At 41.0% G+C, this 15623-nt stretch overlaps 2 protein-coding genes across 5 annotated transcripts; both read left to right on the top strand.

Annotated features, from left to right (window-relative positions):
* The first annotated feature begins 2073 nt into the window (after positions 1–2073).
* Positions 2074–6454, top strand: LOC110497944 (protein max). 4 transcript variants are annotated; one of them, XM_021574428.2, is made up of 4 exons: positions 2074–2271; positions 4035–4142; positions 4497–4635; positions 5172–6454. In XM_021574428.2, the coding sequence occupies exons 1-4, from the start codon at positions 2236–2238 to the stop codon at positions 5357–5359; spliced, it is 471 nt and encodes a 156-aa protein (XP_021430103.1). In that variant the 5' UTR covers positions 2074–2235; the 3' UTR covers positions 5360–6454. The 4 variants fall into 4 exon arrangements, with proteins under 4 accessions (XP_021430103.1, XP_021430104.1, XP_021430105.1 ...); XM_021574429.2 differs by having other exon boundaries at positions 2084–2271; positions 4035–4151; positions 4512–4635; XM_021574430.2 differs by having other exon boundaries at positions 2085–2271; positions 4512–4635.
* Positions 6455–8831: 2377 nt separating this feature from the next.
* LOC110497943 (ras-related protein Rab-15) lies at positions 8832–13937 on the top strand. The gene is made up of 7 exons (XM_021574426.2): positions 8832–9782; positions 12452–12512; positions 12704–12764; positions 12926–13003; positions 13192–13281; positions 13376–13441; positions 13539–13937. The coding sequence occupies exons 1-7, from the start codon at positions 9659–9661 to the stop codon at positions 13686–13688; spliced, it is 630 nt and encodes a 209-aa protein (XP_021430101.1). The 5' UTR covers positions 8832–9658; the 3' UTR covers positions 13689–13937.
* The last annotated feature ends 1686 nt before the right edge of the window (positions 13938–15623 follow it).

Genomic DNA, 15623 nt, shown 5'->3' with positions numbered 1-15623 from the left:
AGCTTAGGCTCAATGGGTGCACACAGCACCTCAGGAAACCGGCATTTACTGAAGTAGGCAGGCAGTTCATGAGACCTGTGTCCACAGGCAGTCCCCAAATATGTGCACTGTTGGATAGTGTTTTACCACATCAAGTGAGCTATGTGTGGGTAAACTTATGCTTTGTAGTTCTTTGGGAAGTTGTAGCTATTTGAGAAATAAATTACTTTGACATTTACTCTTTATATATGTAGTGGGTAATATTTAACATATTTATTATATATGCTGTATTATATATACCTCACATGTGACTCGTAATAAGACTAAGCAATTAGCCTATTCAAATATTTATCTTTATTTGACTCCGTTTAACATTATACAAGGCATAAGCTTAAGTTGCAAAGCATTGACAAGAATTACAAGGCATTATTCAAAGCATGGTCAGAGAGAAAAAGAGAGACAAAGAAACCATGGTTGTGCCATGGCCCATAGCTCATGGGCGAGGGAGAGAGAAAGAAAGACTGTAGGTAATGTATTTCACCAGCGCAACATAAGAGAAAGAGACAATGAATCTAAGACAATTTATAACATCTGAGTTGTTTGGATTCAAAATATTGTTGACCAATATTTTTACTGTAAAGTTAACCTCTAATCAGATATCAGACCTACAGACCTGTAAAGACAACAGAACCTTTGCTTTGCATATCTGTGAAAATGGGGGTTGGAGATCAAGACAGAGAATGCTGAATTCCTAAGACAACACAGAGGAAATAGTTGGATACAGTTGATAAGAAGAGTCACTTCGGGGCTGCCCTACATATATACAGTATATTGATCAAGAAATATCTGAGGATTCTTTGGAGGAGAGGGGGAAATATGCCAATGGTTGTATGTTGGCCATTGTGTCATGGAAACGGCTGTGAGGGTTGAGGGTAGCATATGGTGTGGCTGGTGATGAATATGACATTAGAAAGAGCTGCAGAAGTACAGAAAGTGAAAGTGCTGGTTGTTTTATGGACACTAATTAAGTAAACAGGATGCAAGTTTCCTAGTTGGATTTAGTCTGGCCCTCAGTCTCTGGTAGTGCCTCCTTTGGATATTCATCATTTGACAGTGTCATTATCTTTACTGCTAAAGAATTGGTGTCAAACATAACTTGTACAATAAGCACCGTCGAGTGTTTGTATCATCGACTGTAAGATCATCCGTCAACCATCAGAGGATCACATAATTGCAGAATGTCAGATGGTTGGATACTTGTCTGATTGATTAGGTGAACACCAAACACCAAACATAATCCCATTTATGAATTATAGCCTGTTTTCTGTGTGTTTTTGTTTTACAGTACATATACAAAAGCCAATTGTGCAGTTATTTCCTTGATTATCAAATATTATCCCGATCTGTGATATGATTTTTTTGTTATTACATTGGAACTCTGCATACCCTCAGATTGCAGCAATGGGAATATTCAGGTGCTTGTAGGGAACAGCAGGTTTATACAGGTCCTATGGAGAGAAGTGTATGATCAGGGTGAGGAGTGGGGGAGGGATGCTGAAACTGGGCTGCCATCTGGCCTCATAATCACAGGCTACAGAGGGAGAGGCCTGGTTATGATCTCCGCATGCCTATTAGTCTTGTGATCAACGGCCGTTGCAAACAAGAATGATAACCCTGAATGCTTAAGCAGTTAACATGTATATCTGAATAACAATAAACAAGTCAGCAATGATGATATTACTGTGAGTTCTCATCTGTGTGTAGTTTGATATTATATATAATTAGAAAAAGTAGTTATTGGTCAAAGAGTCTGCCTGTCTCTGTACGTCTGTCTGGATCTCTTTCTATACATATGTATAAATCGCTGAATTAGGATCAGCTATTTCAATGTGCAAGGCAAAATGATCAAAACAGATCCTTGAACAGTTGTAAGGGTATTTTGAGACTTTTCCGTAGCACGGGCGCGTCCAAATAAAGAAGCTTTGTGGGGAATATAGTCCGATTACAGACGGTCACATAATGGTAGAAACCAAACGAGTCACACCAAGGACATCAATACCCATAAAACCTTTCGTCTTCGCACATGCGCCTTACAGACTGTTGTGTCCATGTGTAGGCGAATCACGTGTAAGAGAATCCGTTGGTCGTCATGTCCCTGCTGTAGGATTCGTTTCGTTCTTCGTTTCATTTTGGTTGCTAGCAATCTACTGTGTTCATTTTAAACTATTTAAATTTTCTCATACATTTCACCGAAGAATGAGCGACAACGAAGATATCGATGTCGACAGTGACGTAAGTTAATGTGATTGCGTTTGTATTTTTGATTAGGGAAACGCGTGCTTTTCGTTGTTCCCTGGGGTATGTTAGCTGGCTCGATGAACTAGCTGGCAGATCAGAAATATTTTTCGACACAGTAGACTGCAAACCCAATCAGCTTGAGTAGCTTGCCAATGAAACATAACACATGCATACATGATTACTCAACAAATGATCATTTCAATATATGCATCTATCATAATGTCATCCAAAAAACTTTGTTGACTTGTTAGCGAATTTTACCAGTTTTAGCAACGTAGCTACCTAGCTAGCTAACACGGAGCTTGATTGTTATATTTGAAGCGGTGAACTGAACATCGCTTGCTAGCTGGCGCTAACTTGTCTAGAACAACAAACAGCGAGCGATGCATGCGACGGCAAAAGCAGCAAGCTATGTAGTTAAATATTACCTACAACTCGCTTGCAAGGTCAGCTAGCTAATGTAGCTAGTTAGGTAAGTCGGTGTAGAGCAGTGGTTCCCAAACAGGGGTACTTGGCCTATCCACAGGGGGTATTTGAGAAGACTCATGAGACCATAGGCTTAATGGTAAAATGCACATGAGGTACTCCAGGCAGAGTAACATTAAGTTGGTGGTAAGCGAAAAAGGTTGAGAACCACTGTTGTTGAGAAGTGTAACGTTACACGGGCAGTGTAATGTTTCTTAAGTTAGTTAGCTAGTTATACTTTGCGCTTGTACGTTATGTAAAATGGCAGTTACCTACAAGGCTCGTGCAATTTTTCAGGTTTGATGGGGAGTTATCAACCCTGAAAATATTAACGCATGAAAGGGTAGTCTCATCCCATAAACCAAGGGGAATTGTCCTTTGAAGCTAGTATTATGTTATGCAGAGGATAAGCCATTCAGAAGTCATGTCATTTTGTGCACCCCATGAGAGGAAATAATGTACATTGTGCCCTTACCATCATAGTTAATTTGTTTAGTCTTTTTGACAGGTTGTTCATACTTTATCAATAGGTGATAAGATCGTGCATTGCATTTGGTGCTGTTAAAAGCAACATAAACAAATATTTTCATAGAGAACTAACGGAGAGATGCCCTCACACATTTTGATGAAGCTGGATGATGGATATCAGCTCAGGATAAGAACAGTGCTATTACACTGAATCATGCCATAATGTCTTCTATGCATTCATTCAATGCTGCTTGCTGAACCCCTTATAATGCTTGGTGATAAACATGGAGTCATAATATGTTTTTTTTGGCTGTTTAGAGAGCAGAGGTAGCTGCCAAGCAACCAACAGGCGGGTACCATTCTGTCCTCCTTAGAACATGAGACATTAGTGATTTCTAAAATAATATAACAAAGAAATATAGGCTAGAGGTCGGTGGTGATAAGGATCAGGGTGCATAGGAGGTAGTTTGGTATGAGACAGACATTGTCCATAGCAACCAGTATTGTAGACTTCATTCCAACAGTCAGTATTGATTCAACACTTTTATGTCATGAAAATCTCACATCAGTCTATTTTGTTTAACTATTACTGTGATTAACTCAATAGCAATCACAATATGAAAGGTGTTAAATAATTGTGTTTTGATTTGGATGGGGATTGAAATGGTCAATTGAACATTGCTTGCTAGTTGGCACACAAAAAATAACACAAATACACGTTTGAACATTGCAGGAAGAAACCCTTTTTTTAAACACTTATTACTTGGCCTCTAATTATTGCTATTTTGGTTGATGCTGTTTTGTCTGTGAATCTCTCGTTGCAGGCAGACAAACGAGCACATCACAATGCGCTGGAGCGCAAGCGTAGGGACCACATTAAAGACAGCTTCAGCAGTTTACGGGACTCTGTGCCTGCGTTACAAGGGGAGAAGGTTAGTAAAGTTAGTAATCGATATTTTCTACTTTCCAGCTCTGACTGACTGTAGAAAGAATGCTATGTGAAGTTAATTTGTATGAATGTCCAAATGTATTAATGCTAAATGTACTGCTGTATCAATGATGATCAAATAAGCCTCAACCGTTATTTTGAATGGTTTAGTTTTCATTTTCATTAATGATTAGCTCAGTTATGAATCAGTTTGGATTTCTACTTGGTTCCAATAAGTGAATGGTATTTAGCCCGTCTTGAATAACTGGGCCAGCAGTGCATGTTTCACCTGTAATACTGTGATAAGTGACACATGCAACATTGCCTCATGGCTGAGTTTGTCATTTGTTGCTGACAGCAATCTGTCAAACAGGCCTCCCGAGCTCAGATCCTAGACAAAGCCACAGACTACATCCAGTACATGAGACGGAAAAACCACACACACCAGCAGGACATTGACGACCTGAAGAAGCAGAATGCACTGCTGGAGCAGCAGGGTGAGTGTGGGCTCAAGGCCCAGGGACAACTGCAGTAGCAGGAGGGTGAGTGGTTGGGTCATGGGATCAGAACCATACTTATGCTGCTTTTCAGCTGTAACACCAGGGTTACACTAGTCTATTCATCCTTATCTTATACTAGGAAAGTTGTGTTTCCATAGCTAGGGCTGGCAGTGAAGACTTGAGAAGAGCAGAATCAAGAACTTCTGTATAATCAAAACAGTTGCTTTGTGGGAACAGTTAGCCATTATTTAATGACAGCTGAAAGTAACAGTGGCCTGGCTTTGGCCCCAAGTGAGAGCAGGTACGCCAGAGCCGTGGCCCAGTGAGACGCAGGTGCCGGCCCACGTAGATAGAAACAGAAAGGTCTGAACCTTTTGAGTAAAACACTGGTAAATCCTGAATGGAAATGTGCCATTATGGATATGCTACTGATGGATTTTTGCATTATCCCATTGAACAATGTTTCATGGTGAAGGGAGAGACCGATACTTCTCCTGTTGTTTTCTGACTTGTGTTTCTCTGGGTGATTGCAGTCCGTGCACTGGAGAAAGCCAAGGGGAACACTACGCTCCAGGCCAACTACACATCCTCTGACAGCAGCTTGTACACCAACCCCAAGGGGAGCACAGTGTCCGCCTTTGATGGTGGCTCCGACTCCAGCTCTGAATCAGAGCCAGAGGAGCCGCCCAACAGAAAGAAGCTGCGTGTGGAGCCCAGCTAGACCCCCATCCACAGTGCTATCACTAGAGACTCTCTTATCTACCAGCCCACTCCTCCTGTTCAGTCTCTTTCCAGCCTTCTCATGCCAGTCCAGGAGACAGAGGGAAGACTGTGATAGAGCTGCTATCATATATACAATGCTTCAACCTTTCTCTTCCCTCGCCAGCATATTGTCACACTTTCATGGCACAGCAACAACTCTCAACACCCTCAAAGTGAGGCAGCTCTGCAGTTTGAAGGAGTTAATGCGTTTAAAACCTAATTCTATTGATTCCGAATTGGATATGGAGGTGACCAGGTGTACAGCTTTAGTCTAGTTTACAACAAATAGCCCAATTTCTCTTTTTATGTCACCTCAATGAACCTGTTCAGAGTTTTGAGACTTAGGCAGAGTTTTGAGAAATTGTCCTAAGGAATAGCTTACCTTGTTAATAGTTGTACTTTTTCACTAAAGAATTTGAAGTTGCTTTGGAAAAATGATATGTAATTGCAACCCTCCTGAATCAGTGTAGATGGCTGATGTTTTCCGTCTTTGAAATATTTGTGTAATCAAATCCCTAAATTTAGAGTGATCGTTATATTGAAATGAATTTCGTATCCCATATTGTACATTTTTGTCATTTAGCTTGACCACTTGTCAATGGAGATAGATAGATGAACAATGTTGGCCTCATTTAATATATTCTCATCTCACAGGTTCAACACTTTGTTTTTATTTTTGTTATTCTCAAGGAAATTGAGATTTGAAGAAAAAAAGTTTCTTAAAATCCATACTGAATGTTACACAATGCAGTTAAAGGTAGTAAGTAACCTTTTATTTTTATGAAAGGAAAATAAATCCATATCAGTGTAGTGCATAACACTATACTCTTAAATGTCAATTCTACAAAGAAAAACTTATTTGGAAATATTTGCCTGTACTGGGAATGTTTCTTTTCTTTTTTACAGAGATAATTAGTGTGTACAAAATAGATATTTGATTGATTCCATTCCATGGAAATTACAGATATGTTGTACATACTGCCAACAATTGTCTTGCAAGTTGAGGCATACCTTTGCTATGAGACTATTATAAATAAAACTATTTTATCCTTTAGTGCTGTGTGTAGAAGGGAGACCTGGCGAAGAGGGCAGCTTAACGTCTATGCCCAAGCAAACTGACTTTTCTTGGTATTCTGTACCACACAGTGCTGGGCACGGTACACCTCTGCACTGTCCTATGTGTCAATGTTTTTGTACCACATTTTAAACCATGCCTGCTCTAAGCACTGAGTGGCATGGTGTTGGCTGGCCAATTGACACTGATGCTTTGCAGTGCGCACTGAGCACTTATCCGCACACCTGACACCCACTTTTCATGCAGGTACATGCATCTCAAAGGAGCCATCTTGATATCTGGTGGAGTAAATGAATGAGTTTCAGTTTAGGAGAGTAAAGGAATGACTGGTGAAGCGTCCATATCAACACTAGGATCTCAAAGACTGGTGTTTGTCTAAGGTTGAGGATGAAAAAATGTTAGCAATTCAAAGAAGTTCAAAATGGTTGAGATAGCATCTCTTTTGTTCAGTACACTAATGGCTTTCAGTTTTTGGAACATATTGCTAGAAGAGGATAAATGGTAGCAGTGGCGATTTTAGCATGTAAATCTTGGTGGCGCAAACAAAAAATATTTTTTTTTTTAACTTGCATGCCAGCAAAGCGCTACACAACACTAAACAATACATGAATTGCACTAGGATGTTGACAAACAGTGCCCACAAACTGTTAGGGCCAACATAAAGCTGTTCCAACAGCAGAGCTTTCTTTTCAGCACCATGGAGTGAATCCTTACCACTGCTACACCTGACTATCAGTAGATAGTTAACTGCCATCGAAACAGTTAATTCAGCCTTATTTAATGCCTTTAAAAAAACATGGCTGACTTGCTTAAACAAATGTGATTTCTGACAATTGAAAAGTGCAAGCTATGGCATGTAAGGGGATGGCGAGCAGATAAGAGAAAATCTGTAATTTCGATTGCGAGCTAGGACTGACGTCAATATAACTATTTGTACTGCAACAGAATTCAGAACTTGGGCCATTCTCATAGTATTCTCCCTGTACACAAAGTCAGAACCGTAGGATAAATAAAGTGGCATATAAGCAGACAAGAAAGCTCTTACAAAATGTATTGATTACATTTTTCTAAAACAGGCTATGGGCTACATGTGCTCCACATGCTGCATACAATACATTTTGGGACTCTCCTTGTGCTGTGCTTACTTGAACCGGAAGGTGGCATGGCGGTTCTTCGTGGGCAAATTGATTCATCAAAGTATTCTCTCAATTAACTCTTTTTTTGGGGGGGGGGGGGGGGGGGTTGTTGAGTCATGACGTCAGTGATCTTCAGGTCGGAGCGCTAGAAAAGGCCTGAGTTCCCGAGTTGGATGACCAAACTTATTTTCCCAGTCTGAGCTCTTTTTTTCTCAAGAGTTCCCAGTTGTATTGAGCGTGGCAGATGTCATGCTGGATTGACAGAATCTTAAACTCAGACTTGGACCACACACCCACCCCACGGAATAGCAGGCTAGTGATTGCTTGGCAACGCTTGCAGTTAGCCACTGATTCCTTCCAAAACACTAATTGTGGAATTCATGATTTCCAACTTGTAATGGTCGATGAGCACCGGTACATTTTATCTATAATTTCTCTTCGTATGACAATAATTGAAAAGGATTTGCCAGTAGATTGTCAACATGATTCATGATAATGACTGCTTGTCTAGCTTTCTAGCTAAGATTTTGAGAATATGATGTTATGATCAGTCCGATCAAAGCTACCATAGATATGTTATTTTATGTCATTGTATCTGTGGCCAATGACCTTGAGCCTTCATTGATGGGCACTTCTAATGTAACTCTATGGCAGCACACAAGGGGCTTCAATTTTTGAGCTCCCCCTGTAGATTTATGTGGTGTCCCCATGAGTGACAGAACACTGAGCCAATCACGGCGCAACTAGAGAACATTACCAACCCCACCACTCCGTATTTTCCGACACCTCAGAAAGCACTGAGCTAGGCTGGAACATCCACATTTTGGAGCTGCCTTACTCAAGAAAGCAAAACAAAGTGACCATGTTTGTATGTGACTTTATTAACTCAATGATTATTTTAACATTGTTTGTAAACTGATATGTGACACGGAATGACAAAATAACATGCAAAACAAACAGGTGGAGCACAAAACAGGTTGGGCTCCGCCCCACCTACCCTGAATGGCGAGTCGCCACTGGATGGTAGACTGGTATGTCCATATACAACACTATCTGCTGCACTAGTCTATCAACACCATGGTAAGCTTATTGCGGGGTATGCATACATCAAAACCCTAGCCCTTGATCATGACACTGTTTCAGTACATTACACATAAGTCATTGGACGTCAAAAGGAGTCTTTTGGGCGGGTGAGTTTTGTTAAGAGCCATGGCGGTCCGGTTTCGGAAGCACAATGACGTTATGTTTCATATCAGCGAGAAATTTAAACGTTTAAATTGAAACAAAGTTATAGGGTTAGTGTTCCCACACGGCCATATCACAGCGCTTGTTTATGGAAAACAAGACTGAAACATACACCTGTGCTATCTAACGTGCTCTGAACACCTGTGTGGAAGTGTAGTTTCGGCAGATGGAGGCACACAGCTGTATGGAGGATTTTTGAAGGATTCTTTCACGCTGTTGAAAGATAAGGGCCATATCGCAAATTATGATTATTGACGTTAAAACAAAGTTCACATGAGCCAACAGCTGAAAACTAGGGAAATGGCAGAGTTAGACCTAGTTTCAAGAACTACAACAACAAACAAAAAAAAAAACAGGAGGAAAGAGTCCCAGTATTTGTTACGAGAAACACTGACATCTCCTGGTAGATAATGGCAACGTATCAATATTAATGAAATCGGTCTGCGCAGTTTAACATGAATTGAAGATGTATTACCAAATGCTAACGTTACCATTTTGACACTACATTTAAGATACCGCTTACATTTTTTTTTTTTTTACTTTACAGAGATGAAACGTATATAGGCAATTTTTCATTTGAGTGAGGCACATGGGGAGATAGACAAAGGCATTTTTTTTTACAAAGGCTAATTTGTAAACACTATTTTTGTGGTGCTGTTGTCGCGTCTCCAAGCCTTTTGATCTAACCGCCGTACTAAAAGCATGTTCGATCCTCCCATCTGTCAGATTTCTGGCAAATCATAGAGCAGCCCCCATGCAAGTGAGTTTTCGCTGAACAAGAAACTAGTTTTTTTTGTCCGCCATGGCAAAGCAGTATGACGTTTTGCTCAGGTTGCTACTTTTAGGAGATTCCGGGGTTGGAAAGACCTGTTTGTTGTGCAGGTTCACGGATAATGAATTCCATTCGTCGCATATCTCTACACTTGGTAAGCTGCTGTTGATTGCAATTGGTTAGTTTGACTGTTGACTGATTCAGTCAAGTTTGCCGCGAATATGCAACTCCCACAATAAGTGATTGACAGCAATTCTATACGAAACGCTTGACGGGGCTTTTCCTAATAGATTTAAAATGCTGTCACCTAAGACTTGATTGAATGACATATTTCTGAAACTCTGCTATGCCGTAGTCCGCACTGTATCAAATAGGAATTTGTTCTTAACTGACTTGCCTAGTTAAATAAATCAAATGTTGTTTTTGTTAGGCCTGCAAACCTAAAAGAGACTTTTCACAAACACCAGTTTTCTAAAGAACATGCCTCTACTAGAACCAGTTGATTGTTTCCATCATTCCGTGTTCAACATAATTTTCCCCTGGACCCAGGCTGTGGACACATTTGTTTAGAAACTCCAGTGTGAGCTCACTGGACAGTGCTCAAGATAGGCCTCAGTCACATTACATTACCAATTATTCTCTAAATAGGGTTAGATTCCCATCTATCATCATGATAAAAAATGTTGTCCATTAAGAAACACATGGTTTAAAGGAATATCTAGTTTTCAGCCAACAGGTGTAGGCATATATTTAGTCGCCTAAGCATTCAGAATGGACTAAGGATCTAAAACTGGACAAAACTTTCATGGTACAGTGTTTTCTGCAATAATGATCACATACAGGGCCTTTTAGCCTATTATGGATGGGGGAAGCTTTAAGGAAATACAATCTGTAATTACTTAGAAAGCCTCTCCAAGCCTGATGATGGTATTTACTCGGAAGGGAGGTCTTTCTTGAACAGGAAGTGGCAGGGTTGGGGGAAATTAATCTTCTGTGTTCCCTCTGATTGTGTAACTCCATTACTCCACCACTTCATTTTTGTTTTCATACAAAGTACAGGTATAGACAGACAATGTAACTCACATTAAAATGGTGCGCTCAATACTGAAGCCTTTCTTCCCCTATTTATGTGGCCAATGTCTAATGATAATGACAAATGTGATATGCAGCAGAAAATGGACTGATTGGCCAGAATGACTTCTGTTTTGTTTAGGGCTACTCAGCCTACGGTCTGATTTATTTCCCATGGGTTATCGGCAGTCATTGCACCCTCTTATTTATGAAAATGGTGGTGATCCAGCAGTATGACTGACTGGGTAACAGAGCAGGGGTTCTGTTAGAAAAGCAGCAGATTACAGGAAAGTCTACATATCATATATATATATATATATATATATATATATATATACACACACACTAAGGCACATGTTTTCAGGTTGTTTATCTAACCCTGTAACTTTCTTCCTCCTGTTTGTTCAACTTAAACAAAACAATATGTGATTAGAAGAAATGGGGAAGGTTGTGACTTACATTGCAGCTCTACTGGTGTGTTTAATCTCTGTGAAGCAATCTTAGCTGCTGCTGATCTACTAAAAAACGATTGTATTTGGTTGGTGTTAGTGAGGGGGATGGGTCCGTTAGAGTAGCATACAGAACAGAATCAGACGAAGGCACCTGATGTCTCCCCTCCTAGATTCTACTTCTGCTTCATTCCTTATTATTGTTCAGTCTTGAACCCCCAACCCCAGTTCCTGAAATACAGTGTTACCCACTAAATTAGCTCAATTAAGATTTGGCTGGCCTCACTGGCAGTGAATGTAATGTCAGACGTGTTGAACACATGGTTAGCCTATAACACTGGCACAGGGAGATATACACGCATGCAAAGGTAGTGAAGCATGTACAGCATGTCCAATTTGAATGTGCTCTCTCTCCCATCTGTCAGTGTTGGGGTGCTAATTGGGAAGGCTGCCTCCATCGCTATTGAAGATGATGACATGGCATTTTTTAGTCATGTCCAACACACAGTCAGAATGGTTTCTAACATGACTAGAAGCACAGTTTGGATTTACCAAGAACATATAATGGCCAGTCTGTTGCCTGAAGCATATCCTTGTGTGACGTGTCAGCTCTGTGTTTACTCTGTTTGTGGCAGGTATGGTGGTTATGACAATGTTGCAAGCAACTGACATTTTACGTCTGACTATTTGATGGGTTTTTATGCTTTTTCAACTGTGAAGCTATCACACACCACTGACATTTAAATGAAGGTTGTTGTGAGTGAGATATATTTCATGCAGAAGTCGATACACTGAAGTCACGTCTTCCCTGTCCATTGGCCCTGCTGAAGTACACTGTAGTAAATGACAAAAATGGAATTTCCATGAGCAAGATGACGGATTGAAAGGACACCCACTTATCACAGTTGAATATCAAAAAAAAAAAAGTCCCCATCAGTGTCTACTTCCAACCTGGCCAATATACATTTTTGTTAGCCAAGTGGAAGAATGTTACGTTACCAGCGATACTTATTGACTAGTACAGGCTGATTTGGTAAGTCATGAGAAGGAAAATGTGCCAATACGATGTCATTTCTTTTTAATCATTTATTTATTCAGGAAAAACTTGTTTTAACCACCAGTAGGATAGGCTACAATATTTGAGCCTTCAGTAAAACTACAGTCCTGCAATGGGGAAAGAATAAACAGGATAGCACGAGTGAAATTAAATAAAACCAATTGAGACAAAAGCTAGAGAAGATGAATTAACAAGCCAATAGTAACATGTTTGCCATGCATAACAATATATTTTTGTATTCTGTAGGAGTGGATTTCAAAATGAAAACATTAAAAATAGATGGCATTAAAGTGCGCGTACAGATCTGGTGAGTGAACAGATCTTTGCGGGAACAACTCACTCACCATAATGCAGTAGTTACTGACACATCCATCACAAATGTCATGTTTTCATTTTGTAAGGGTAAGATTTACCTCTTTGATTGAGACATATTCTGATATGTGGTCACATCACCATGTAAAACTGGGGATTGCCTCTATGCCTTTCTGTCTACACTAGGGATACTGCTGGCCAGGAACGGTACCAGACCATCACCAAGCAGTACTACAGACGGGCACAGGTGGGTTCTCTACACACCAATAATCACTGTCCAGAAATGAAGTACATTACCAGAGTTAAAACCATTTTACAACATCAAGTGCTTGGTCCCGTGCTCACCGTTAGTTATGTGCTCACAATCGGTCATGACGGTCCCTCCCTCCTCTCTTTATCATTCACCAGGGTTTTATCCTGGTGTATGACATCACTAGTTCCCGTTCCTTTCAGCACATTGTGAAGTGGGCTAGCGATGTGGATGAGGTAAGGCTAACACCTACTGATCAAACTGCCCTCCTTCATTCACTTGGTCAGTCTCTTTGTCTCCCATTCTCTGTTTCTCCCATTCTCTGTTTCTGTTTATCTTTGTTTGTTACCCAGTTTTTACATCTTTTTATTGAACTGTAGGTGCCCAGTCGTCTTTTTCACAACCCTGTCTCAATATGTTTAAGTTTGCACTTGACCAGGTGCAGAGGATCCTGGTGGGGAACAAGGCTGATGAGGAGCAGAAGAGGAAAGTGCCTAAAGAACAAGGGAACAAGGTTGGCCTTTATCTTGCTGTTTTCCTCAGTCATAATAGTTTTCTTTCATACACAGTTTGACATTTTCCATCCTTAATGAGCTCTTGTGTTACAGCTAGCAAAAACCTATGGAATGGAGTTCTTTGAGACAAGTGCCTGCACCAACTGCAACATAAATGAGGTGAGTCATAGGCCTTATTGAGTCAATACCTTGTATGTACTCTATTGGGTGATTATGTGAGGCAATTGTGATAAAATATTTTCTTTACGTCTTCCAGTCGTTCACCCGGTTGACAGAGCTGGTCCTGCATGCTCACAAGAAAGAGATGGATGCCTTCCAGGGTTCAATTAATAAATACCTAGACATGACTTCTCTGGAGGGAGAGCAGGACAAAGAGGACAACTCCCAGAAGGCCTGCGCATGTTAGCATGAGGCAAAACTCTCAACCTGGGAGTGTTTGGCTAAAATATTTAGTTGTTTTTGCAATATCTCTGGCCCTGTGACATGGCAATGAAATTATGATTAACTTATTAAATCTGTGAGGACAGTTGAGTCGGAAGTTTACATACACCTTAGCCAAATACATTTAAATTCAGTTTTTCACAATTCCTGACATTTAATCCCAAGTAAAAATTCCCTGTCTTAGGTCAGTTAGGACCACCACTTTATTTTAAGAATGTGAAATGTCAGAATAATAGTAGAGAGAATGATTCATTTCAGCTTTTATTCCTTTCATCACATTCCCAGTGGGTCAGTAGTTTACATACACTCAATTAGTATTTGGTAGCATTGCCTTCCACAAGCTTCCCACAATAAGTTGGGTGAATTTTGGCCCATTCCTCCTGACGAAGCTGGTGTAACTGAGTCAGGTTTGTAGACCTTCTTGCTTGCACACGCTTTTTCAGTTCTGCCCACACATTTTCTATGGGGTTGAGGTCAGGGCTTTGTGATGGCCACTCCAATACCTTGACTTTGTTGTCCTTAAGCCATTTTGCCACAACTTTGGAAGTATGCTTGGAGTCATTGTCCATTTGGAAGACCCAATTGCGATCAAGCTTTAACTTTAACTGATGTCTTGATGTTTCTTCAATATATCCACATATTGGGGCCCTCCCGGGTGGCGCAGTGGTCTAAGGCACTGCATTGCAGTGATAGCTGTGCCACCAGAGACTCTGGGTTCGGCTCTGTCGCAGCCGGCCGCGACCGCGCACAATTGGCCCAGCGTCGTCCAGGTTAGGGAGGGTTTGGCCGTTAGGGATATCCTTGTCTCATCGCGGACTAGCGACTCCTGTGGCGGGCCGGGCGCAGTGCACGCTGACCAGGTCGCTAGGTGTACGGTGTTTCCTCCGACACATTCTATGTGCGCTGTGTCAAGAAGCAGTGCGGCTTGGTTGGGTTGTGTTTCGGAGGACGCATGGCTCTCGACCTTTGCCTCCCCCGAGTCCGTACGGGAGTTGCAGCGATGAGACAAGACAGTAAATAACAAATGGATACCACGAAATTGGGGAGAAAAAGTGGGTAAAAAATATATATATATAATTTCCCTATAAAATCATGCCATCTATTTTGTGAGGTGCACCAGTCCCTCCTGCAGCAAAGCACCCCCACAACATGATGCTGCCACCCCCGTGCTTCACTGTGTTCTTCGGCTTGCAGGCCCCTTTTTCCTCCAAACATAACGATGGTCATTATGTCCAAACAGTTCTATTTTTGTTTCATCAGACCAGAGGACATTTCTCCAAAAAGTACTTTGTCCCCATGTGCAGTTGCAAACCGTATTCTGGCTTTTTATGGCGGTTTGGAGCAGTGCCTTCTTCCTTGCTGAGCGGCCTTTCAGGTTACATCGATATAGGACTCGTTTTACTGTGGATATAGATACTTTTGTACCTGTTTCCTCCAGCATCTTCCAAGGTCCTTTGCTGTTGCTCTGGGATTAATTTGCACTTTTCGTACCAAGTACGTTAATCTCTAGGAGACAGAACGTGTCTCCTTCCTGAGCGGTATGACGGCTGCGTGGTCCCATGGTGTTTATACTTGCGTACTATTGTTTGTACAGATGAACGTGGTACCTCTTGGCAATTGGAAATTGCTCCCAAGGATGAACCGGACTTGTGGAGGTCTACAATTTTTTTTCTGAGTTCTTGGCTGATTTCTTTTGATTTTCCAATTATGTCAAGCAAAGAGGCACTGAGTTTGAAGGTAGGCCTTGAAATACATCCACGGGTACACCTCCAATTGACTCAAATGATGTCAATTAGCCTATCAGAAGCCTCTAAAACCATGACATAATTTTCTGCTGTTTAAAAGCACAGTCAACTTCGTGTATGTAAACTTCTGATTCACTGGAATTGTGATAGTGAAA

This window comes from Oncorhynchus mykiss, chromosome 19 (assembly GCF_013265735.2).
Source record: "Oncorhynchus mykiss isolate Arlee chromosome 19, USDA_OmykA_1.1, whole genome shotgun sequence".
In the NCBI taxonomy this organism is placed as follows: Eukaryota; Metazoa; Chordata; class Actinopteri; order Salmoniformes; family Salmonidae; genus Oncorhynchus; species Oncorhynchus mykiss.
Note: the sequence above shows the minus strand (reverse complement) of the source record. Positions and strands in the feature narration are given on the sequence as shown.